Source organism: Amphiura filiformis, chromosome 7 (assembly GCF_039555335.1).
Source record: "Amphiura filiformis chromosome 7, Afil_fr2py, whole genome shotgun sequence".
NCBI classification, from domain to species: domain Eukaryota; kingdom Metazoa; phylum Echinodermata; class Ophiuroidea; order Amphilepidida; family Amphiuridae; genus Amphiura; species Amphiura filiformis.
In genome coordinates this window covers 50,603,438-50,631,280 of record NC_092634.1, presented here as the reverse complement: position 1 = coordinate 50,631,280, position 27,843 = coordinate 50,603,438, and the positions used below count along the sequence as shown (strand labels likewise).

The following is a 27,843-nucleotide window of genomic DNA, read 5'->3' as shown; positions in this document are numbered from 1 at the left end:
TTCATATTTTTCAAAAAAATTCAAAATTTGATGACTTTTTGACAATTTTGCATCAACTTTTACATTTTACAAATCTCACGGAAAGACCCACTTTTTTTGGTATTTTTTTCCCCAGTCTCGCGGAAAACCCCCCTTTTTGAAAGCCTTCTCACAGAAAGACTCCCTTTTTTTGGTGTCTCGGCTCTCACCGGAAGACCCCTAGTTTTGATCTTCTGTCCACACATTCCCGTCACTTCCAAAGTTGTGTGACCCCCGGGCTTTCTACTTATACGCTGGTAGAGCGACAAACAAAAAAGGCCAGTCGTATTGATTCAATTGGCATACGCCTTTAAATTAGTGTTGGCATTTACACCACGATGCAAACACGAACAGGACAAAAGAAAAAAATGTTCTAAATACAAGACATCTTAATCAAAAAGGGTCCTAAAAATAGTAAGAGCCCAGAAGTGTCCTGTCTTACCTTAACAGAAAGAACCTTTTTCATATCTAAACTAAGTTTGTATCACAAAGTAGGGTCACCTAAGTAGGATAATGGCCATACCCTATGCACTCATACCCTAAACCCTCTTGGATGAAAGGTTCCAAGTAGAAACTAAAAACTTGATTCTTCAGCTGTCCTGTATATATAGTCTTGAAAAGTTCTACGAAGAACCCCAGGGGAAGAACCAAATGTTTAGATGACTCTACTTTGTGATCCTACTTTAGGTGACTCTACTTTGCGACTCTACTTTAGATGACCCTATATAAGGCAGGTCTGTCAACTCTCACGCATTGGCCGTGAGTCTCACGCATTGGGTCACTTTCTCACGGTCTCACACCAAGGTAGTATAATCTCACGCATAGGTAGTAAATGTCACGCAAAAAGCTGGTAAATGAGTAAAATCTCACGTATCGTCATGAATAATTTGTTGGCTCAAATAATCATGGTACAAAATGAACATTGGAGTCGGCAAATCCCGGTACGCCTCTGTCTCACGCCAAGCAATTCCAAAAAGTTGACAGCCCTGTATAAGGTACTAAGGGTGATATCTGATATACCTTTCAAAAGAAAGCTAAACGTCATTTAATTGTAATAGTTGTACTACTCCTAACGTAAACCTTTTTTTAATATCTTATTTAAGCTCGCAACTGATCATTTTGACCCCATTGTTGTGTGGGCAGGGTTTGTAGGCAGAAAGTGGGTCCTTGATACAATCATCAAGACTGTCTTCTTCCCCTGTACACCGTATGTGACCAAACCATGCGTTGCCTTCTTGGTCGCGGCTGAAATCAAGCAGGTTAGGATCAACAAAACCACCAAATCCACCACTGTACCCGAAGTGCTTGCAAACCATGTTAATAGCAAAAACAGGTGCAAAACCATAATCACATATGTAACCCCATTTGTTGTTCTTGTAGATTTGCAAAGCGCCAATAGTTGAAGACGAAGACGTTGATACCAAACGAAACGTGGCTAAGGAAACAAGTAAATTAAAAAAAGTAAAAGTAAATTATTTAGTTCGATTTATGTGAATTTAAATGAGCTTAAGTTTTGACTTAATTGACGTGCGCAGTAACAAAACCCTGAATGGGAAATAAGATTACAACTAGACATGGCTGTGGTCTAAGACCTTGAACACAGCCGTGTTGTGACCCTTAAATGATCTTTGACCCCAACATCTATGAAAATCCCATAGACATAAGGCCAATGCATGTGTGCACTTGGCATCACTCTGCCAAGTTATTTGTGGCAGAAAGAGCATTTTGAAGGTTTTCGTCTCGGACCAGAAGTGACCCAAAATAAAAATAAAAATACATAGTGTACACTAGGAAACGTCAATTCATACCGTCACTGTGCTATGTTTTTCTTTGCTGATAAGTTTTTGAAGGTATTTTGTTTTATACCGGAAGTGTATGACCACAAATATGTGTATGATTCATAGACACTGGGTTATAGATATGCATGTGTGTACGTTGCGTCACTGTCCTATGTAATTTGTGAGAAAAGTAGCATTTTTTAAGTATTTCGTTTTATACCGGAAGTGACCCCTTAATGGTCTTTGACTCAAATCTGTGTATGATTCATAGACAGTGGGTTTTTGCAATGCATGTGTGAAGTTAACATAACATAACATAATAGGCATTTATTAAGCGCCCTACAAAGAAAAGAAAATTATACGGGTACATGAACCAGAGACATGAAATAATACAAAACAATACAAAGCATAATATATGTCATGACAATTGGATGAGAGCATAAAAAGATTGAACAAATATGTTTTCAGATTTGCTTTGAAACGCTGGAGTGTACCAGCTTCCCAGATCGAGGTAGAGAATTCCATATCCGGGGTGCACATGATTCAAATGAATGATCACCAGTACGTGTCTTGGTTTTTGGTTGAGATAGAAGTGTTTTGTCCATTGACGAACGAGCGGCATAAACAGATGTTTTAACCGAGATCAGTTTTTTGAAGATATGACCCCTACAAGACCATTGACCCTATGAGTTTTAAGTTGCGACCAAGCTAGGTCAAAATCGGTGTAAGCATGTCAGTGCTAGAGCAAATGTAATATGGTCGAAAGGTATTTGGTTTTATACCGAAGTGACCCTTAATGACCATTGACTTCAAATCTGTGTATGATTCATAGACACTTGGTAATAACAATGCATGTGTGCAAGCATCACCGACCTACGTAATTTTGGGGAGAAGTAGCATTTTGAAAGTATTTCGTTTTATACCGGAAGTGACCCCTTAATGACCTTTGACCCCAAATAAAAAATACCACATATAAGTTTGATTAACACAATTCATGTGTGAACATGTTTTTCTTAGCTAATACAATTGTTGATCTATTCAAAACCATTCTGTATCGAAGCGAGATCGCGTATTTAGCCCGTTTTGAAGATTTTGCATGTTCAAAATGAACGTGGGGACATAGCCAAATTTCATAAAAATTGTCCATTTCACAATGTCTTACAGACAGTAAAGGATAATTGTGATGTGCCCTGAGTAATTTAATTATTTAACTTTGTTTACAAGCTGAAAGTATTTAATGAGATGGGAAAGCCCCTTGTAATTGCAAGATAATGGTGTGGAAAGTCATTTTGGAATCCCCCCCCCCCCCAATTATTGTAAACAAAGTCAGAGCTATGTTTGGAACTTGGAAATCCCCAGTTCATTATTGCACCATCAGAAAAAAAACCAGGAAGTGATGAAAGGTGAATGTGTATAATTAATCTTGGGAAATCCCAAGATTGCAGCAATGTTGTGAAAATGTGATTGAAGTAATGGTTTATTAATAGATGATGGTTTTTTTGCATGAGTACTGATATAAAAGCTTGAGGCTTTTGTTTGGACTTCACAGAATGCCATGGGAGATTGAGAAACTCAAAAAAGTACATTTTAACCAGTTTATGTAGCCAATAATTGAGCTATTTTAATACAGCAACGAAGGAGATAGCGAGCAAACAAATGTGCTCTTCCTCATCAAAGGATTAAAGTTCTTCTGTCGAATTGCTGGGTTTGTGAAGGCCACGCATCTGTCAAAGAACAGTGGATCTGTGTTAAAGAAACCTGTTCCCTGGAAAAAGAGTGATTGGTGAAAGAAACACCATTATTGGAGAAAGCAGCGCAAGAAGACAAGTAATAGGAGCAAGCAGCATCGTTTTCGTGTAAGGATTTCATACGCAAGGATATTTATAAACTCAAGAGTACACTGGACTTCGCAGATTTTCACAGGACAAGTGAATAAGGATATATTACATCAGTCGTCCAGAACATTAACATTGCAAGAACTCTAGGATCACCAACAAGAAGACCGCTGGTTAAGTACTGATAGAATAAAACGGTGATTGTATGATTTTAGTGTATATTGTTGTCATATGTACCAAGCATACTTTATTTTCAATTAAAGACTTAGATTTTGTTAGCTTAATCAAACAGTGTATTTGTGTTGTGCATTCGTGTGAGTTCGGGGAAAAGGTGATTTTGGCCCCGGGGGGCACTTCAACTTTGGAGGTGACGCGTATGTAGGGCTGTTAAGACCCCCTTTTTCAGCATTGCTGTCACCCAAAGACCCCATATTTTTTTACGAACACATGCTCTGTCACCCGAAGACCCCCTATTTTTCTATTTGATCTGTCACCCAAAGACCCTTACAAGTTCAATTTAAACAGCAACTTTCATTTTTCACTGATTTTGTTACTTATTTTGAAAAAACAATGACATTTGAAGCCATTTAGAATGAGAAATTCGATTTTCGAGGTTTTTTTGGCGCTGTTTCGGCTCTCACCTTAAGATTCCATTAAAAAAAAAAGGTCATGTTCTCACCCAATGACTCCATATTTTTTACATTTTGCTCTCACCGAATGCCAAAAATCATGCTCTCACCCAATGACCCCATATTTTTTACATTTTGCTCTCACCGAATGCCCCTTGGTGCGAAAGTGCCAGCCCTACACCTATATCCATTTCATATTGAAGTGCCCCCTGCCCCCCCCCCGGATTTTGGCCTTGAGTCAGTACGACTCATAACAATAATGAACAAACGAAGTAAGTCTAATTAATATTATGATTCTTTTTGTAACAAATCATTATAATAAAGCTACAGCGATGTGTTAAAAATGGACTTCATTTATACGCAATATTCATAGGTGATACTTCCCGTATAAAAAATGACATTGCGATTTCACATTTTGGACACCAACGTCATATAAAACGTACAGGTGGCGTTGAATATGCTGATTTTATGCTGATCTTATACATTTCCCTGTATATTGCAATGCTATAGTTTCAATTGGATGAAATATTACAAAGCAAACGCATAGTAACAATACTGGGTGAGCTTTGTTTCCGAAATGGGAACAATAGTCTGCATATTGTTATGCAGCATTGTTATGGTAAATGTTAGTACAATTCATTGTTGCTAATGTCAAACTTGTCAGAGTGATTGTGATTGTATGATGAGAGCATGATATAGTGTCCGCTTCATTTACCTACGTCATCAGCCAAACGGGGGAGAGCACGTTCAAACGGGGGACGAACACGTACAAGGCTGAACTTTACCCACACAGTTTCTCCTTTTCAGGAGAAATACGCATAAAAATTGCAACAAGTGTCAACTTGTAATGTAATAATTATTCTCTTCGAATAGAGATAAACTTGTTTTTGCAATAGACCTGCCTTTTTAAAAAAGAAACTCGGTGTGGACATTATCATTTCCCTGTGCCTTGCCGTTATTCAGTGGTTTGATAACTACTATCCTGTTTTGCCAAATGAAACATAACTAAATCCTTTTATTAGTTCTGACTGGCAATAAAAGTCAATTTTAATATTTTCCCCAGTTTTGGAAATAAGGAACAAGAACATGCTTTTTATGGTGTTTTTCGTATGCTGTGACAATCAAGACCATTGACTTGTGCTTAGACTAATAATTCATGTTATGTCTTTTTAAAGGGGGTCTCCGGCAATCAGAACATTATTCCTTATAGATAAGAAAAATATTTATCAAGCACGAATCACGTAGTCTGATTTAAAACAAACTCATAGTGGCCATAAAAACGAATAATAACATCCGTCTCTCAACACGCGATATTCAAAATTCCCGGACTTCGAAATTGTCGAGTGCAATGACGTCCCAGTAATACAATGAAGGCTGACCACGATTGAGCACAAATACCCATTACGTCATTGCACTTAGACAATTTTGGCGCGGGAATTATGAATATCGCGTGTTGAGAGCCGACTGTTTTTATTCGTTTTCATGGTCAATATGAGCTTGTTTTGAATAAAACCACGTGATTCGTGCTTGATAATTATTTTTCCAACATATAAGGCATGATGTTATGATTGCCGGAGACCCCATTTAAACACATTTTCTTATATCTTTTAAAAGCAATTATAGGCTACTATAGTATCAAAGTTAACATAAAAAAAATTGTATTTATAAACTCAAAACTATACTCTAAATGTTGAATGCTTAGATTTGTGCCAAGTCTTTAAATTTTGGGACTGCGATTATAGGAATTCATACAAAATATTAAAAAATTGTAAAGCTATTAAAATTATGCCTTAATTGGCAGTTAGAACTAAATAAACGATCAGATTTGGGTTCATTAGGAAAAACATGATAATATCTTTTTAATCCAGAAAAAGTATTGTATTTTTTTAGAATAGGAAGTAGTACTTCTAATACTCACTTTGGGGGCAGCCTGCATTGACATCCGAGTAACCATCACACGGAACCTGGTCCTCTATATATAAAACGTCGACAAAAAGTGTCAAGATTTTAACATGACTGACAAAAACGGTAACACGAGAAACATAGCATAAAATAATGAGGAATATTATTAGGGGCAAATATAGCTTTTTTTTTTTCCTTGTCAGAAATTATACTATGATAAAATAATGCTGCGGTACATCGGCTATTTTTATTATCCCTTAATGTGCTAACAAGAGTGAAAAACTAGAGCAAGAAGAATTTTAATCACTCCAAATGGAGTGAATGTTTGCACTCTGTTAGAAATGGGTTTCACCCCCTTTACTCCCCCCATCCATATTAATCACATATTTTACATTTATGTGAAGATAGTCGCAGTAGCATGCGAAAAGGAGGGGATCGACTTCCAGAGACACTCCTAAGTTTTTCATTCACTCGGGGTAAATGGAGCTAATCTGAGATTACTCAGACTAAAATCTCCAAATATGTGACGTAGTCATTGGCACTCGGGCTAAAGGAGCTGAAATCAACATATTTGGGGACACGGCTCCCACTTTTGTTAGTCGGGGGAAATGCACTCCCACACTTTTTAGTTTTAGAATCTTGAGGTCCTGGTGATAGAAATGTAACTACTCAATAAAAAATAACTTTACAGACACAATTTTTCAGCCAATTGGCACACAGGAGAGTAGACACACCTATAGTCTGTCCAAGTAAATAGACCTCGGAAACTGGAGGTATGAGAATAATAATTCAGTGCAATGATTCTATGGTGCACTACGCTCTTTACGCGTTGCGTCGCGCTCGCGTGTGACGCAAAGCATCAACCCCCGATGCCACAGATTTGGTTTGTACTTCTAAGTGGACAGACTGCTGTTTATTTTGTCTTATTGCTTCTAACCTTGAATGAGCCCAGTTTTTATTCAACAGGTATGAAGCTTCTGTCCATTAATTTTTCAAATTAGATTAAAGCCTAATATATTATCTTTCTAACAGTACCAATCATATAGGTCGAATGTCCCCTCAAATCGCCGACTTTCTATTTAAAATTAAATCACATGAGACCATCAGTATAGGGACAAGTTACAGTGTGTGTAACAATTCATAGTTTTAGTCGGTCCTGTTTATAACGAGTGAAGCAAACCGACAATTTAGCAGTCGGGAGAATCGAGACCCGTGACCTGTCCCCAAGCACCACCACATACGGTACTAGAACCTACGCGCCAGTGGCGTAGTGTGGGTCATCATCGGGGGGGTGGCACCGACCATGATTGGGGGGCACCGGGTCTGATGGGGGCACAAGCCATTTTCGGCCATTTTCTTATGGGATTTTCTAAATTTTCAGATCGATGGGGGATGTGTCTCCCGTGCCCCTATGACGCCGTGACGCCACTACTCCGCACGCCGCTATGGAGTAGCTTACCTTGGAAGCACTTGAGAGCAACGTCTTCAAGATGAGTGCACCCTGAAACTCCCCATGGGTTATGTCGACAGTCCGTGATGGATGATTCATCTCCTTCACAAAAAATATCATCTAGCCAAATTCGACCCTTTCCAGCATAACCATAGTCGGATAAAAAGCCCATTATCCCTCCGGCATATCCGAGGTTGCGACAGGCAACACCAGCGTCGACGTCATCGAAGTGATCGTCACAAACGGTTCCTAATGAGTTGTCATAGAACACATGTAAGATTCCTTCACTTGAATCGGCACCATACAACAGCTTAAAGTCTCCTGAAAATGATAATGGTATCAATTATGGTTATTCATCAAACAATATGAAGAACTGCTATGTCCTAAAATGTTTGTTTGATATTCTTAAGGGATCTGGAATGAGCGTTTTGAGCGTTTCGACAGTATTTTTAGGGGACATGAGAGCACCTCAGACGTATCGAATTGCATTCTGAATACGAAGCATGTATATCTGATTTCAAATAATTTTTGAAAATCACGATATAATACAAATTTTATGACAAATTATAAAAATTGATATTTTTCAAATTTTGATATATAACAGTCCTCGAAGTAAATTTTATAAATCTATATGATATATTCTTAAAGTGTAGGCCTATGTAGCTGGGAGGAAAAGCCGACGATCAATTGAAAATTTTGACCTTTCATATTGAGGATTTTTTTTCCCAAAAAGCCCTAATTTTTTTGGTGTTTTGGGAAGGACATTCTTCGTATTCAGAATGCAATTCGATATGTCTGATGTGCTCTAATGTCCTACAATAAATACTGTCCAAACGTTCATACCCCAGCCCTTAAGAGAAGCTTTTCAAACATTTTTGTTATAAATATATTCCTTTAACGTGTTACACAGACCACAAAATAGGTAAGGTACCAGTTATGCTTACCCATGTATAATTATCCTAAACAAAGAAAAATATGTCAAAATTTAAACAAGTAGCCATTATAAAGATAAATCTTAACTCTTTAGCTCTGATTTAAGACATCAGCATTAAAGAAACGGTGATCGAAAACCAAAGGAAGGCACGAAATCAAAAGTTACTCTTTAATGTTCGAATCAATGGAAAGACGGCTCTAGTTCTCTAGTTAACCCCCTCCCCACACTCAATATCGACTCTCTCTTACTATTCATGTGTGTCAAGCTAATATTTTGAGGACAATGAAAATGACTCCTTTTTTGTTTTTGTTCGTTTAAAGTGATATTCCACTGTAAGCGGCGAGTTCCTTCGAACGAGATAGATTTGACCTAGAAACTACAGTGATGTCATTATATTGCCAGCTTTGGGAGAATGGACTCTCAATGCACAGAACGTATACTGTTTTAGTTATCAGAAAAAAATCTGAATCAAGTATTCCAAATTTAATGGTTTTGACACATAATGATAAAATCAGGCCACTTCTTTATTATATATTAGTAAATTGTGTTATTACAGTTCATGTTTAGCAACTTGATGAGAAATACTTGGACTAAAAAATAAAAGGATCAATTTCATCGTACGAGCTTAGAATTTGAGCTTGACATATCAATATTGTATTATTATGCAAATAACCAAATTCTATGGCCCGGACTAATCTTTTGTTGTCCCTTCACAGTTTCTCGTGTACAAGGTCGTGCATTCGGCACACATCAATGAACAACTTCATGTAATGTACGTCATCAGTCTGCAGCATTGGAAATCACCGTACGAGCCAGCATTTTACCAACACAATTTGTCTTTTTTTTCAGGAGAAATACGAATAAAAAATTGTAATGTAATAATTATTCTCTTCGAATGAATTTTTTGCAATAGATGTGCCCTTTAAGTCTAGGCATATATACCGGTCATCCTTCACATCATGCGATACCCAAATTAATAAATATATTGAATAAAAGTCAATTTAAACCAGCTATCTATCATATTGATCTTCCGTCATGCGACATGCACATAAATAGAGTAGTGTATAATAGTGTAAATATCACTCTCAGGGTATTCTTTTGTAATGTCGGTGGAAATATTTCGATGGTCTATATTTTTTCGCAGTGAAATAAGCTATGGCTATTTCGAAAACTAAATCAATGCTTTTAAATGTATATTAATTTGTTCGACTTCTCTGCTCGTGAATATTGCACTGCGAAATTTAAAAACTTCTTTTGTATAATATGATAAAGGTAATTTCAAACCTGATTTCCTGTGGTCGCACAGTTACATAACAAACTCAAATGAAAATGAAAACTGAAACGGCTTGCTACAAATTATAACAGTTTCTAACAAAGGGTACAAACAAAGATATGGATAATGACAGCACTCAAGAGTTTACGCAGAATAACAAGAAACCACTTGACAAAAACCAAAACCCAAACTAAAACTCAATATTTGAAATGACCGATTGGAGCAAATTTACACATTCCTTGGCATTTTGGATCACCTTGTTACTAATTCGTGAACGATTTCAACGAAATTTTAAATAAATGCCATGGCCAACTTTGAGCTTATAAAATTACCATCGAAATATGTCGGAAGGTTTCGTGAAACCTACGTTACCCCGATATGTTAACACGTACCTTAATCTTGCAAACACTGAAATTGAACCCAATTGTCCTTTAATATACGGTTTATCATGCAAGTTTATGATAGTAATGTTTTCAGGTCCACATGATTTATGTATTTGAGACAGAAATGCTAGGAAATTCGAATTTTCAAAATTTGCAATTCTTTTTCAACTCTTTTTTGAGGCAATCAATTCCCTTTTGAATTGTTGAACTAAAAGGCGACATTGCATTGTTTTATGCTAAAATAATTAGTTTTTGCATTGTCAACAAAAGAGCTTGCAGTACTCCTTTCAATCTAATGGTAACGTATGTTAGTGACACAAGTTTATTACCCATAGAAAACACATGGGCATTATTGAAATTGGTGTAAAGTTTACAAGATGTGATCGTCATATTTTGCAGAATGAAACTTAGAAGGACTGCCTTTGATTTATGAATAAAAAGGATAGTTTAGAAATACTTTATTTCGCCGATTTTTCAATTCCAAGTACTGCCGATTCATCGGTTTTAACCCTGAATCATAGAAGCAGTGAAAATGTACTTACCATCCTCCATGCCGCTTTCCGCAGGTACAGATGTGGGAGGACGGGACGCTGATTGGTTGAAATGAAATTAGAAATTTTGCAGAAGAGTGTCAGTTTTGTACTATTTATCAACAAGTTGTTTTGTTTTCCTTCTTCTGTCCTATATATCTTTTCCGAATTCTTTATAACACCAAAGTGCAAAGAGTGGAGGGTAAAAAATCATGGGACCCAACATTTGGTTGCGCGCATTTTTGTTTGTTTTTGTGAATGCCAACCCCCCCCCCTCCTCCTTCAACAGATTTTATCCCGGTTCACTAACGCTCAAATAAGTGTCCAAATAACATGCGGACCAATCTTAACCCTGAGGGCACTACCAGCCGAATTATTGGCCTCTAAGAATTATTTTGATTGGCTACAACGAGAGCTATATCCTGTATTGAGCTAATCAGAAATGTGGTAATAGGGCTGAAGGGATTCAACTTAAAATTGAACAGGCACTTCAAAAGCTTGATTTTTATTGGTTATATTTTGACTATATCATACAATAAACCAATTAGGGGCTCTTTTAGAAAGGCAGTAGGAATCACTATTCTAATCTTAATACCTGCTTTGAACTCAAAACACCTGGGTATAGGTAGCCTTGTTCAAGGCCTTCTAAGATTTCCTCCCATCCCTCATGACCATCTCGGCGCGCCAAGTCAGTGAGGGCCACAGATTACGGCTACTAATGACCGTGCGTACGTTGAAAAATCGAGCTCGGACTGAGTTTACGAACCGCCAAAACGAAGCTCTACGGGCTCGCAGGCTCAATCCGAGTTCGATCGTTCGACTTACGCATGATTATTTCAGCCGCAGTCTGTGGCATGGACTTGGCGAGCCCAAAAGTAGTGATAGGATTCAAGTGGTGGTCATATGGGGGAGGAAATTTAGAAGGCCTTGAACAAGGCTAGGGTATAGGTGAAACACTCAGTACAATGAGCGGTAGGGCGGACTTATGACGCGTAGCAGGGTGATCTCTGTGTCCCAAAACAGGCGGTAGGGCGGACTTATGACGCGTAGCAGGGTGATCTCTGTGTCCCAAAACTGGGTGATCAGTGATTTGTTCAAATTACTGGGAAACTCTTTAAAATTCTCTTAAATTTAGTTTGGATATTTTGTAAGACTAGAAGCCTGGAGTGCTGACATACTATGCACTAAAATAAAAACAACTACCTTTTGAATTGTACAGACTATCAGAGACATTGAGCTATTTTTTTAAGTTGGTCAAATCTTGGTAATCTCCGATATACAGTTCTTGAGGTAAATGTCCGCATTTGGATTCCACAGGGGACAAAAATAGAAACTTCTATCCGCTTCCAAAAAATCTCCGCTTCCAAAAAAAAAATGATAAAAAATAATAGTTTGCCAGGTAGCCTTGGCAATATAGCAACAACAAAAAATCCAATGATCCCTGTTGACTTTGATCTATTTTGTGATGTTACATATGTAACAAAACATCTAAAGCAATGCTATTTTTACGTTTTGATTAGAATTTGAAATTAATAAAATAAACGTAATTTTTCGCCGTCGTAAATAATAAAGGAGAAAAATAGAAAAAAGCGCAGTGATTTATAGTGCGCTACGCACAGGCACAACGCCTAGACGTTGATCCACAAGCCTCTGCACAAGTTTTACAGGTTTTCGCTGACCACTACGGCCCCACATCATTCCATATACCATTTAACAACAGATCAGGGACTTTGCTGCGTCATGAGTGCACACCCTAGACATTCCACAAATAACCGTCGCAACCAGGATCAGCTCCCCGAGTTTCGTACGGGTTACAACGAGACAATTAGCAGTATGTTCCTTGTCCAGGGGAATTTCAAGCTAACTCAATTTTTCCACGAGAGGGTTGTAGGCACCACCAGGGTTCGAACCCGCAACCTTTCGCACCATAATCGAACGTCGTATCGATTGAGCTAACTTGACTGAAAAGGTGGTCCCACCTGAGAATCGTACCCAGGACCTCAGGTTTACGAGGTTTACTTGGCTACGAGAGCTTTGTAATTATGCTGGTTGCAATTAGAACCTATAAGCGGTCACTTAAAGTTATCTCCTCCCAATTGTAACCAGCCTAATCAGGAAGCTCCCGTAGCCAAGTGGTTAAGGTACAGGTCTTGTTAACCATGAGGTTCTGGGTTCGATTCTCAGGCGGGATCAGTTTTTCTACTTGATTATTTGCGAACCTTGTGAAAAATTATGTTTATTGTTTATAATAATTCCCGTCGATCATGCCATTGTTTTTCCAAATTTGAGATCAGTTGGATTAATTTGGAGCATTTTTCAATTGTAGACACATGTTGACCCTAAAATTTAACCTTTTTGCCTATAACTTAAGAACTGTATGTCGGAGACATGTAAAACTATACCTGTTTAACATATTGTTTTTAACAATATTTGACCTGCTTTCAAATTACACCCCGTACATAAGCGGCCATTTTGGATTTATGCAAATTAGACACTGCAGTTCCACAACTTGGATTTTGGGGGACTTTTAATGTATTAGTAATTTTAATCATTATGCTTTTTTGAAATGAATGGTGATTAAATGGATTTTGATGCAATTAGTGTTGGGTTAACCCCGTATGTTTTCTTAGTTTATCCGGGCTGTAAGTGTGGATTGATGCTAAAGGGGGCGAAAGCTTATGCCTTAACGTTTTTAAACTTAAAATTGTGAATTTTACCTTAGAATTATGATTATTCGACTATTATTGGAGGTCGTCGGGTATGTGACCTTCCCACTAATATTATTGTGGGCAATCCTCTGGTTCCGAAACCACAGATTTATCTTGTATTGCTTTAGCGAAAAGAAGTTTGCCATTCCCCCAACTTGCCCTATATTTACTAATTGGGCTGGATAACGAGATTTGTAGATGTCTTCTATTTGTAGAAGTACAACCTATTTTGCTATCCATCCCGGTATGTACCACATTACAAATCTATCTAACGAAAGTTTCTTTATCGCATATTTACCTTGCTTTTCACATATGTATCCCATGTATTCACCACCATATATTTCATCATTACCATCAATAAGAGTAGGGCGCGCAATATTCCAGCCCTTCTGTGAAATGTAAGCACGATGTCCTTCGGGCGTATATTCTGTATGGTAATATTGGGAACAGAATTTAATGGTATACACGTATAAAACAAACAAAATAATGACGAAAGAGGCGACCTATATGCTTTACCCTAGCAGGGCGTATTGCGCCTGTCACACATCGCCGGAACGGTCCTGCGTACAAGAAACGTATTTTTATAGTAAATCCGTGGTTGTTCGTCAATGTTCATTTTATGTCCTGCCAAATTTGGGCAGATTTTGGCAAGTTTTGTGCATGCATAAACTTGATACGCCTATCACACATCGCCGGATAGGCCCTGCGTACAAGAAACGGATATTATTTCTTAAATCCGTCGTTGTTGTTTAATGTTCATGTTCTTTTTTGTCCTGCTATCCCAGCAAACACAAACACGTTTTCAAAACGTTTTAAATAAGTTATATTTATAGGGTTTTAGTTTAGGAAAAAACGTTTTAATAACATGATCAGTGACAGGCGCAAAACTTGCTGATGGACATAACGAACATGCGGAAGAATACCATTCAACTACATTGACTGTGTGGCAAGGGACGTCAATCAAGAAATGAATGACCTCCCAAATCTGATGGCTGATAGAGATTCCTGGAAAAGACTTGCAAACTCTTTATCGGATGCTTCCGCAAGATAGATAGACTTAAATTCAGGGTAGTGCATTGTGGGAAAAATTTCCAATAACTATAATGTTTCCAGAAAAGTAAACTCTACCGAACTGTTGATGATCTCAGTTCTTGATCCTGAAATGTCCAAGATCCTGTCTACTACAGTCTCTGTCCAAGTCCTGAAGACTATGCTCTCACTACCCTAGCTGCTGTGCTACATGTAGTGTTTTCCAAAATTACTGGTTTTCTATGTTGACAGTAAGCTCCTCTCTCTGAGATCTCTTGAGCAAGTTTCTGCTCCACTTGACAGACAGATAACACACTATGTTAGTCCAGAGAAATGTCACAGTTCGTTGATGGAGATACTTCAGTCTGCTGCTTTTTTGAATCGACAAAAAGTCGAGCACCGGGTTCTACTACAGCCTTTGGCGTATATTTATTCTCTCCAACACACGCACAAGAACCGCGAAACGAGGTTTGAAGACTTCGCACACTAATGGTAACTTTGTACCAATACTGGCTAACATAAGTTTCAACGAGTTCCCTCTTATAGCTCTAGTCTGTTGCGTTAATCATTTCCTGTTTCCAGCTTGGTAGGCATCATTTTTGCCAGGCGACGGTGGCCGACGTCATTCAATGCGGCAACAGCCAATATCGTAAGCAAAACAGACAATATGACGGCAACACTGCCTGGACGTTGGATACAATTTTCCCCGATCCGAGGTGTGTTTTTAGACAAGCGACTAGGGGACGCAGGGTAACCTTGTCAAACAATACTTCATCTATTGTGTTCAATACTTAATCCGATAAGTGATCGATGTGTATATCGATGAAAATAGATGTATAACCGGTTATTTGGGATAATGAGCGTCCCGCGATCTTGCTATTTGATGACAAAATCAGCCGGCGAATCTGTCTTACCAAGGCCGAATTATGACGGCGGGGTGTTAGCGTCCAGGCTTTATATTATCATTTCTTGCCAATCTAGATTAATCTTAACTATTTATGGCATTTTACAGCATTTCTAACAATAACTCATTTTATCACCACCAGCCAATCACAACCATTAATCTGTGTACATCATTTTTGAATATAGTACATTGCCTCAACACAAAACAATCAGATTTCATTTATTTGTATAGAAGGGTTACTGTAATAGCGCCACCACTTAATGTTCTAGAAGCTTCATGATCATTATAGTAATATCCAAATGTTTCCAGAAATGTCTATATCTATGACATGTGGTGATTAGTGCATTATCATGTTCATTGTATTGGACTCACCACCTAAAGAGCCCTCGTCATACTCGTCATCCGGCCATACTACACTAGGATCCCACCACGTGTAGTTTACAGGCGTCCCATCGTCCCACTTTTCCCAATTACTTTCATTCGTTAGTCCTATCCACATCTTTTCAACGATATACTCAGGCATCTTAACTAATTTATCTGTTAGAACAAAATTAGAAAGCGTGTTGTTATGCACCTGTCGATTGCGACCCCGGCCCCTGGGACAGTGATTTTTTTTCAAAGATCTTAACAAATGAGATATTTAATGGTAATGGTAGTGCTTTTGTTTAATTTTCTTGACTTTTTCTAGAAACACTAAATTACCTGAATACTAGAAATTTTGGAGCTAACTATAGGTGTCATATGAAAGGTAATAAAATTTAGACAATTCTCTCGTCAGCTGTTTTAATCAAGTGTTTCTATTTCAAGTTATAGGTGTTTCTAAATTTCCCTGAAATCAAAAATTACAAAATTATTTTTCTAAAAAATCAAACAACTTATCTAAAAAAGCTGGCGAGAGAATCTAGATATTAAGCTTAATATACACCATCCCAAAGCACATCCCATGTAAGCTAAAAAATTATAATGTGGAAAACTTTAGGTAATTTTCAAAAAATAAAGAAATACATAAGAAATGTTAGAATTTTTATAAAACAATAAAAATAGATTGAGTAAAAACTTATCGTTAGTTTGTTCTAAGTTTTTAATCAATACACAATTCTGATCTGCCATTGTGGCTATTTTGCTGCACGCCTGATTAACCGTTCATACTTCCTTAGCAGGCTATGTTAGCACACCTATGACACAAATGGAATCTGAATTTTGATGATTTTTACGATCCTCCGGATAAGCAAATCCCTGAATATAAAGATATTGAAAGTGAATTGTGGGGTGTAGGCCGGGGATATAGGCAGACAGACACAATTTTGTAAATATACCTATTAAGTACAAAGTCGTGTTTGCGTCCTTTGGCATTGCAATTGAACCGGTCTTTAATTCGCATCTATCCAGGTGTCCAACCAGGGGTCCGTCATAGATGACGGTGTATGTTTCGAAGAAGTAGCATTTGCCATCATAGTACTCCCAATCAGCCTCACAAGGAGAATCTGCAACGGCTAAAGACACAAAATGACATGTATCACTAAAACAAAGTACAGACTGTAACAGTAAAAAATATACAACTGCAATTTCGGTTGCATTTAGAAGTTGCATTTTTGCTTTTCAGAAAAAAAGAAGGGGTCATGGCGTAAATTTGATATGCAGTCGCAGATTAATATCTGCAGCTGCCTGATTAGCTTAGAACGTCTTGACTAATGTTCCGTTGGTCAATATGGGCACCATCTTGACTAACTTATAGTTAGTCGCTTACTAGTCATGCGAGTAGCCTAGGTTAGTCATACATCCAGGCTAGTCAAGCTGTTTCGTCAAGCCTGCTTGAAGTTAGCCAAGCAAGTTAGTCCTGCATGATTATACGACTAGGCAAAGCTAGTCACACATGTTAGTCATGCCTGCTTGACTAACATTAAGTTAGTCAAACTGGGCACCATCTGAACGTAAAGTTAGTCATACTGATCTGAATGTCAGAAAGAAGTTTTGCTGAATTCTCCACAGGAAAGATTAGTGATGTTAACTGGATGACACCAACGTTGGTAAGATGTCCAACACGATTGTGGAATTGTGTGAGAGTTCCGTCAACTTTTTCATAACTCGCAATAATTATGACTAATTTAGAATCATGGACCGTCCCATATGTATGTGCATTGTGTTTTAAATATAGCGTAAGGCTCGACTTCCATCGTAAAAATTAAAGGACGCGTTCCTGCGCTTTTTTTCCCTTCAAAATCTCGAATTTTGACAAAACCTACAGCACCTAAAGTCTTGATTTTGGCAGGGTATGTTGCTTTAGTAAAATACATTACAATCGTGCAAAAAGCAGAATTTTGACCAATATTGAAATCATTCTCCTCAGCAATTGTTACAATATGGCTTCAATGAAAGAATCCCTTGACGTGCTTCTCTTTACAACAGTAAACCAGTCTACAACTGGTTATATCCCCTCATTTTTGAAATCTGCCATCGTCACTCTTATTATATAATAAAAAGCATGCTGTTTCATCTCAGCAACAAGTGTATCGCGATCAGAATAATCTCGAAATACCACACACAGTCTGCCTACACCTTTTCCGTTTGCACACCCTACCCACCCGTGCATACCTCACTGTTGTTTGATGGCATGTAAAACCGAGTCATTTTAAAGAAAAGTTGAACAATGATGGCGCTATTTATCTGAAATCGTGTTTGCATCTTTACAAGGGGTAGACACTTGTAAAATTGTATTAGAACATCAGCAAACCGACTAACAAATGATAAGGGAATTTTTAAAATACTTTTTATCATAAAATGTAAGGTATAACTCATGTTATTTGGCTAATTTGAATTAAAAATATATGTAAATAGCGCCCTCAATTTGTACACAAATTTACAATTTATAGAATTATAATAACCACAAAAAAGAAGAAAGAGATGAATACTTTGATGTAGAAACGAAAATCTATTTAAAATTGCTACAAAATATACGTGTATACACAGTTTATTAGTGTGATAGCTGTTGGTATTATTCAGGTCTAGAACATTATAATGATGTTTTGTTAGAAAAATTAATAAATATTCACATCAAGCAAACGTGACCTACGCACATTCATAACATAAATATGTACGGCGCTTTTTACCTAATCTCCAGCTTCGCTCTTTAATGGTAGATCAGAACTATTTCACTTCTGCTTTTACTGCTCAGCCTCATGGAACAGGCAACAGGATATCAAAACAGTATTAGGATGGATTGGCACATATCAACCTACTCTTTTCGAAACTGACTGCGAGTTAAATTTACAGGTATGTCTCTCTTTACATTGGACCAACTGTTTAATGTCCCCTCCGAAGGACAAAGTACCCAAAATTCCAAATGCACCATGCGTAGCGCTGATAAACTTTAGTTATGAACACCAAGTATTGAAGATTCAAAAGTTACAATTTTCGCTTCTGTCAACTATTGTCCGCACTGAACCATGAATAATTAGAATACACTTTTTTGAGTAAGATTAAGGGATCTAGAATGAGCGTTTATGGCGTTTCGACAGTATTTTTTGTGGGACATGAGAGCACCTCAGACGTATCGAATTGCATTCTGAATACGAAGCATGTCTTTCTGATATCAAATAATTTTCATTTTTGAAATTCACGATATAATACAAATTTTATGACAAATTAATAACATTTGATATTTTTCAAATTTTTGATATATAAAAGTCCTCGAAATAAATTTTCTAAATCTAATGATATATTCTTAAAGTGTATGTAGCTGGGAGGAAAAGTCGACGATCAATTGAAAATTTTGACTTTTTATATTGAAGATATGGATTTTTTTCCCAAAAAGACTTTTTTTTTTTTTGGTGTTTTGGGAAAAATCCATATCTTCAATACGAAAGGTCAAAATTTTCAATTGATCGTCGGCTTTTCATCCCACCTACATACACTTTAAGTATAAATCATCAGATTTATAAAGTTTACTTCAAGTACTGTTAAATATCAAAATATCAATTTTAATGATTTACCATAAAATGTGTATTACATTGCGAATTTCAAAAAATCAAAAATTATTTGATATCAGAAGGACATTCTTCGTATTCAGAATGCAATTCGATATGTCTGATGTGCTCTAATGTCCCACAATAAATACTGTCCAAACGTTCATACCCCTTCCCTTAAGGAATCAATAGTGCTACTGGAAACGTTGAGAGAAGAGAAAACATTGTTTTATTATTTGTAAATCAAATACCGTAAACGAATTGCTTAGACAATAACCCATTGTTAAGATAATTTGAAAAACGATTTCATTTCTGTTTTAATATTTGTGACGTGTCATATCAAAAGCAGATACTTTTGGGCAGGATCGTAAATGGAGAAATAGCCAAAAATCTGCCCGGGTGATTTTTTTTCACAATTTGGGTTTGTTGCGAATTTGTGATGTTATTAATGTTAAAAATATTGTCTGATATTTTCAGACCGGCATATGACTGGCATGTGAGACATTTTTCAAGGTAATTCTTACTCTCAACAAGGCCGATATCTCAATTTCCAATTTTATAATACCATAACTTACGAACTCATTATCTTCGCTTAGGAATGTCCAAATTCATTGGGGAAAATGGCGTTATGGAGTAAAATATCTCTATATTTAAGATATGTAAAAACCTCAAAATTTATAACCTGCCCAAAGGTGTCTGATTTTGACATGACACGTCACATTTATTAATCAAAAGTAAAAGCGAAAAGATTAGCCCCCCCTCTGTCCCTATGACGCTACGCCACTGGTTCAATACATACCTTGCTCACAGAATATCCCTTTGAAGCCTTCGGAACAACTACACTTGAAGAAGTCATTTTCTTCCAAACACGTGCCGCCGTGCTGGCACGTGATGAATTCACAAAGATTTGCTGCAAAAACAAAATCAAGAGTTTATGAGGGTTCCACCGATTCAAGAATTGAATTATGAAATGTTATTAATTCACCTTTTCGGTAAATCCCATAACCCGTTGCGAGTACACCTGAGAACTCATCATTTGACGTCACGTCTATCTGCGCCGATGCGCACTTCGTTTGTGGAACATCGTTAGTGCGCGCCGCATTGCAAGTCGGTGTGACGTCAAATGACGAGTTCTCAGGTGTACTCATAAAGGATTATGGGATTTACCGAAAAGGTGAATTTTCAATAATATCATAATGGATATTTATTGTTTAATGGCACTATTATTCTAGAAATGCCGATGTCTATGTTTAATAAATTTTGCATTGAACATTTTCTGAAATGTGTCAATAAAGGTGGGAAAATTGCAAAAAAAATATATGACAACGAATACATGAATCCAAAACCCACACACAAGTCCATGGGAATTGATTTTGAGAAAAAACCTGTGTATCATTTTAATTCCTTCCGTTAGATTTACCTGGTTAATATGGTAAGTTGTACGTGAAAATGGGTGGGTTAAACTGTATTAGGTATGACGATTAGCATTTCAGGGACTTCGTGGGGTTCATTTTAAATTCTGGACTTGGGTGGTTTTTTTAATCATATACTAAGACAATAATGTTGGAATGAGATTACCACTAGTAAGATAATACAAAATAAAGCACACAGTTATGTATAATGTTGATAATGTTCAAAAGTCACTCTCCAGCAATGAATGTGTTACAAGTGGACTTTTATACATACTGGATTTCAATCAATGTGTTACAAGACTCAAATCATGGACTTGGGTTGATTCTTTCATACATGCTATTTTTCACATGCTCAATAGACACAGAGGATGAATTTGAGTTGTTCTTTCATACATATGACAGGCCTATTTATAGCAACACTTTCCCATGCTTAACTCAATTTGGCCAAAGTATGGACTTGGGTGGCTTTTGTATTCATATATGTTTTTGTGGGTTTTTTTGTCAGTATTATCATTATTATCTGCTATAGTCCACTTAGTGATCTAGGCGTATGGAAGTATAGCCTAATCACGCGAGTTTATTCAGAGAAGTGGGAAGGGGTGTGTTTATAAACGGCGGTGCATCTGTACACTAGCGTATTCTACACATTCTATGACAGCAAATTATGTGTTTAAGTGCGTAATTTTTGTACTTGTTTGGCACGTGAGAAAACCACCCTGTTTAACGCCGTGAGTCTTCTCATAATCAACTATTTCGACATCTGGGTCCTCTCCATAATAATGACTTCTTCTGGTAATCTTGGCTCCATTATACCTGCAAGTTTAACGTATTAAAAAACGGAAATGTTTACTTATATAATTCAGGATGTAGCAAAGGGAAATTCAAGCAAGGCTATCTCATTTTTTAAATACAGGCCACAAAATAAAAAAGGTACCAGTTATTTTCACCCTTATATATAAACAAAGACAGGCAATAGTTGTGTCTTTTAAACAAAGACAGACAATAGTTGCGTCTTTTAACTCGGATTTAAGATCACTTTCTTTGAATCGGTATCGAAATGCAGACACGATGATCTAAATCTGAAGGAAGATGGAATAGTCGAGGATATAGACCATTGACGACCCAGTATTAGCGTGAAGTTGCGTACTACCGCAATATTTTTTTTAAGTAACAACCACGGGTGTGCAGATTCAGAATCTGCCGGGTGTCAAAATGACACCCTTGGGGAAATTGAGTTATTGAGGTCAAAGGTCATGCAAGTAAAATTCGCTCGTGTACAGATGCATTTTGGTTCCCGGCTGACTTTGAATTTACACACCCTGGTTGCTAGTTAAACAAAACAAATTGCAGTAGTACGCAACTTCATGCTTATACGTAAATTTGCCTCGACTAGAAATGTAAAATTTGCAGATCGCTCCATTGCATGCCCTATTGACTTGTACACAAAGCCTTATCGAACAAGATAACTAGCGCCGTGCTTTCAATTGATTAAAACATTAAACTACAAACTTTTTATTTTGTTCCTTCCTTGGGCTTTAGAACACCGTTTCTTTCATTTTCATCCGATTTCAACAAATGAGGTATTCAGAATTTTTAGTACCGGTATTGGCTGCTGGTTTTTATTTCGACACGTTTCGTTTTGTTTAGGATAATTATATAGCGATTAACATAATGGGACGCTTATTATTTTTTCCGTCTGTGTTTCAGGATAGTGTTAGCTATATGATATGATACGATTATCGAGTCTATTTTTTTTTTTAAATTCACACGTAATATTTTGGCCCCGGGGTGGGCACTCAAGATTAGAAGTGACGGTATGTGCCTGTCAATAGGCCCCCTCTTTTGAAGTCGACTATACCCGATGACCCCCTTTTTTAAAAGTCATACCCGATGACTTCCCTTTTTTTAGGATACGGCTACCCAATGACCCCCCTTTTTTTGGTCGTGCGATTACCCAATGACCCCCTGTTTTTCTCGAATTGCATCATCAAAATGACACAAAATAATCCGGAAACTTTCAAATTCTCTTGTTTTAGCAAATTTGTATTGAAAATTTGGAACAAGAAATGGATTTTTGCTCCATTTTTACAACATTTTATACCCAATGACCCCTGTTTTGAAATGTCATACCTAATGACCCCCTTTTTATAATGTTACACCCAATGACCCCCTTTTTTATTTTGTTTGTACCCAATGCCCCTCCCCCCTTTTTTAAAACAACGTTTTGTACCTGATAGGCCCCTACTTCGCAACGCTGGTAGGCACATACCCGTCACTTCCAATGTTTAGTGCCCACCCCGGGATTTTGGCCCGTATGCATGGTATGTGAACATATACGGAGGGCAGTCAATAAGTTCGTAGAACGAGGTATTTACACAGCGAATTTGCAAATTCGCTGTGTTCTGTCTTTTGCCAATTCTTCTTCTTCTTCTTACCCAGTGTCTATGGGGTGTACACATATTTAGGGTCAAAGGTCATTAAGGTGTCACTTCCGGTCTGATACGAAAAACCTTCAAAATGCCCCTTCTGCCACAAATAACATGGCAAAGTAATGCCACGTGCACGCATACATTGACATTAGCCAATGTCTATGGGGTTTTCATATATTTTTTTTTTTTTTTTTCATTAAGGGGTCAAAACACGGCTGTGTTCGTGGTCTTAGACCACAGCTAAGTCTAGTTCTTTCTTCTTCTTCTTTCTGGCAATCAGCGCTCTAGCTCTGCAAGGCATTGGCAGATTTCAACCATACTTGACCCAAATTACCATTGGGCTAGTCCAAAACTTCCATTTGACTTTGACCTGGCTGTGACCTTTGACCTAGCTGCAATGGTCAAAAACGTGATTTTTTTACCTTTTTCTTAGCAAAACGTGACATTTTGCGTGACTTGTCACGTTTTGCCCTAGCTCTGTTATGCTTTGACCGATTTTAACCATACTTGGTCACAAACACCAGTGACCATGTCCCCACATGTGACATGACATTGAACTCCATTTGATAACATGTGATGGTGACATGCTTAGGTCATGTGACTTGACTTTGGTCGGTGTCTATAGGGTGTTCACAGATAAGGGTCACTAAGGGGTCATTTCCGGTCTGAAAGCTAAAAATATTCAAAAATCACTGTTTTACAAATTACATAGCAGAGTGTTGTCATTAGCACACATGCATCGCTACCAACCAGGGTCTTTGAGGTGTCTACAGTTTTAGGGTCAAAGGTCATTAAGGGGTCGCTTCCGGTCAAAAACCAAAAATCATCAAATATTTTTATTTTTTTTATCTCAAAACGTAGAGTGACATAAACTTCATATATGCATTAGTGTTACCCGATGTATGCACGGTGTTTTTATTTTTTTGGTCAAAGGTCATTTAGACGTCATTTCCGGTTTTAAGCTAAATAACTTCAAGAATGTTTATCTCCATAACTAAGCATAGTAGATTTTTTTTATTTAAATTGTAACAATGCATTTTCTCGGTGTATATGAGGTTTTTTTATATTGGGGTCAAAGATCATTAAGGGGGTCCAACCTTAAAAAAAAAAAAAAAAAAATTAAAATTGGCCCAATCGAGCTCAAATTCAACAGGAACGATTCTTACGACATTCTTAACATGTTACAAATATTTATGACCCCAAAGGTCAATGTTTACTTTGGGGTCAAAATATGGTTGCCAGATAGCTATTCGCTGTGTACCCAGATTCTATTGACTCTAGTTCTTTCTGGCAACCAGCTCTAGCTCCGCAAGGCATTGGCAGATTTCAACCATACTTGACCCAAATGACCATTGGGCTAGTGCAAAACTTGCATTTGACTTTGACCTGGCTGTGACCTTTGACCTAGCTACAATGGTCAAAAACGTGATTTTTTTGCTTTTTCTTAGCAAAACGTGACATTTTGCGTGATTTGCCACGTTTCGCCCTAGCTCTGCTATGCTTTGACCGATTTTGATCATACTTGGTCACAAACACCACTGACCATGTCCCCACATGTTACATGACATTGAACTTTATTTGACCTTTGACCTGCTCACAATGGCTAAAATGCGATTTTTACTAAATGCCTCTTCTTCCACAAATAACATGTGATGGTGACATGCTTAGGTCATGTGACTTGACTTTGGTCGGTGTATATAGGGTGTTCACAGATAAGGGGTCAAAGGTCATTAAGGGGGTCATTTCTGGTCTGAAAGCTAAAAATATTCAAAAATCACTGTTTTTACAAATTACATAGCAGAGTGTTGTCATTAGCACACATGCATTGCTACCAACCAGGGTCTTTGGGGTGTCTACAGTTTTGGGGTCAAAGGTCATTAAGGGTCGCTTCCGGTCAAAACCAAAAATCATCAAATATTTTAATTTTTTTATCTCAAAACGTAGAGTGACATAAACTTCATATATGTATTAGTGTTACCCGATGTATGCACGGTATTTTTATTTTTTTTGTCAAAGGTCATTTAGACGTCATTTCCGGTTTTAAGCTAAATAACTTCAAGAATGTTTATCTCCATAACTAAGCATAGTAGATTTTTTTAATTTAAACTGTATCAATGCATTTTCTCGGTGTATATGAGGTTTTTTTTATATTGGGGTCAAAGGTCATTAAGGAGGTCAAAACGTCAAATTTGCAAAAAATGTTTAAAATTGGCCCAATCGAGCTCAAATTCAACAGGAACGATTCTTACGACATTCTTAACATGTTACAAATATCTATGACCCCAAAGGTCAATGTTTACTTTGGGGTCAAAAGGTCAAAATATGGTTGCCAGATAGCTATTCGCTGTGTACCCAGATTCTATTGACTCTAGTTTACTTTGTCGCATGGTTTAAGCTCAGAATTTTGACAGCTTGTGGTTGTTAAGTTGTATAATGTGTTTTACCCTGCTGACTTGCAGAAAGTCCTGATATATCTCCAGTCGAATCCCCAAATGTGGTTAAAGAAATTCCAGTTAGTTAACCCTTTCCATGATCCCTCGTCGTTAACGTAGACTCTCCCTTGATAACCTCTTGTACCGCCAACCAATACTGCTTGTCCGTCCGTTCCTGGTGGATTTTCTAAATATTTGGCAAACATACCTATAACAAAATCCGAATCAAGTTAGCAAGAGATGGGAAACTGAACACATGGGTTGCGATTTCCAAACGCCGTGATCGTACGTCCATCTATTTAAAATCACTCGACCTATTGTGATATAAAATTGGATCGAATGAGCCCATTATTTATTGGTCGTGCTACGTCTCGTCCGGTGGTTCAAAATTCATAACGAGATCAATAAATATTGGGCGCAAAGCATCCAATTTTATCATTATTATGTTTTGGATCCAATATTTTCACACACTTGGACTCATCAAAACATAGTAATGACGGAAAGAGGTCGCTTATTTGAAGATTCTGCACAGGTGGTGTATGACGTGCAGTCCCTAAATTCAGTAAATTTTCATCGTCAACCGTGTAATTGAATGGGATTATTTTGCAATTTTAAAACGCTTGAAATATCACAAACAAATAGGCATATGTTGATAAATAATATAAATACAAGCTAAAACCGTTGGGGTTCGATAATGAACCCCACAAAACTAACCGAGTATATGGAAAATGCCGTACGGCCGGGCGGTTTCACGAGTTGCCGGCTCGATCATGTCATCCGCCGCCTGATTCTGCACGTACGAAATGAACGCGCGAACAACGTAGAAAATGTTCTTTTTTTTTTAAAAATAATATAATAAAAACAGTCACTGATATTGAAAATTTAAGGGAAAATCTGACTATTAATATGACCAAATTTTTTTGTTAGAAATCACTATGATATAGCATCAATGAGTTGTGATTTATAAGCCCGATTCATATGTGCAGGTTGTCCATTGCATTGAATGCGTGTGCTATCAGCCGTACAAAAAAGAGATTTCGATTTCATCTTTGATACAAACGCACGGAATAACGTAATGAGCACGTTGGAATGAAAGTTTTGTACTTCAAGCGGTTCATGCAACGTGTATGATTTGCCCTACGAAAAGTATCGTTTTTAACATGTTTTTAACAAGTCATGATGTAGTGGTCTTCTTCTTCTTGGCAACAATGACATTCGGGAAGCACAATAATATACAACTAAGGTAGGGACCAATCAATTTAATACAGCATTAATATTAGGGATGTCCACTGTCAACACATTAGCTGCTAGAACAGTATCCCACTCATTGTGTGTGAGCAATCGCCCATGTAGCCTATTGTCTATGCAAATACACCCGTGCACTAAGTCCCATAGCTGATAAATGGTTACATGTTGTGATCAAATTTTGGCCTAAACAGGGTGTTTCAAAAAATTCCTTATTCCTCCAGAAAACATTAACCAAACTATTTCCTGATTGTTCAGTAAATAGGGATGAGTCCTTCCTTTATCAACTTTTTAAAGGCAAAATCAAAGAGATGAGAACTATAACAGGTTGAAGTGACAACATTCTGTGCATCAGGTGTTGAAATGCAATTATCTCCGAATTGGGATTGATTCAGACAAGCAAACTTATATACTTATATACCATAGAACTGCGTGTTAAATGGCCAAAATAACCAGTGGGGTTTCTTTCACTTTACCTATAATGGCAAGCAACCCTTCCCGTCAGTTATTACTAATATTATTTCAACATTTTGAATAAATAATAACAAAATCAAAATTTGACGGAAATCGTATATTAAGTTGCTTACCACCTCTGCATTTCAAGTACGTCGTGAAGGCGAGCCCATTATCGCTTCGTAACATGTTCATTAAATTCGCATCATTCATAGAAAAGGCGCACTCTTTTGTGTTTTCTTCGCATCCATTACATGTAATCTTAAACTTTTGTATGAATTCAGGGTTGGATCTGTATCCGTAGAAGGCAGATATTCCTGCAATATCAATTAATCAATCAATCGATCGATCAATTAGAAATTATGAATTTATTTATTTTCACAATTCACATAAAAAAATAAATCATACGTCTCCACTGCTATGATATCACACGTGTTTATTTCGTGGCACACATCTATGGGCGGCCATGAGGGCCAAAAGGGTCTCAAAACCACAAAGGTCTCAAAACTACAATAAGGTCTCAATAAAGGTAACAGA

General features: G+C 37.3%; 1 protein-coding gene across 1 annotated transcript; it reads right to left on the bottom strand.

Annotated features, from left to right (window-relative positions):
* Positions 1-914: 914 nt before the first annotated feature.
* On the bottom strand, positions 915-27,601 carry LOC140156394 (uncharacterized). Its single transcript, XM_072179352.1, has 11 exons — positions 27,441-27,601; positions 25,621-25,816; positions 21,439-21,560; positions 20,135-20,245; positions 16,690-16,866; positions 15,746-15,910; positions 13,739-13,867; positions 10,745-10,792; positions 7,622-7,933; positions 6,179-6,232; positions 915-1,453 (listed from the first exon to the last, which is right to left on the bottom strand). The coding sequence occupies exons 1-11, from the start codon at positions 27,517-27,519 to the stop codon at positions 1,113-1,115; spliced, it is 1,734 nt and encodes a 577-aa protein (XP_072035453.1). The 5' UTR covers positions 27,520-27,601; the 3' UTR covers positions 915-1,112.
* Positions 27,602-27,843: the final 242 nt, after the last annotated feature.

What these genes read in the sequence shown, in the direction of transcription:
- LOC140156394 (XM_072179352.1), bottom strand. Translation starts at nt 27,519, where the DNA reads ATGAATGATGCGAATTTAATGAACATGTTACGAAGCGATAATGGGCTC. An exon ending in ATACATATGTGAAAAGCAAG is followed by an intron (nt 10,793 to 13,738) that starts GTAAATATGCGA and finishes TCAACCAATCAG; the next exon opens with CGTCCCGTCCTCCCACATCT. An exon ending in CAATGCAGGCTGCCCCCAAA is followed by an intron (nt 1,454 to 6,178) that starts GTGAGTATTAGA and finishes TTGTTTCCTTAG; the next exon opens with CCACGTTTCGTTTGGTATCA.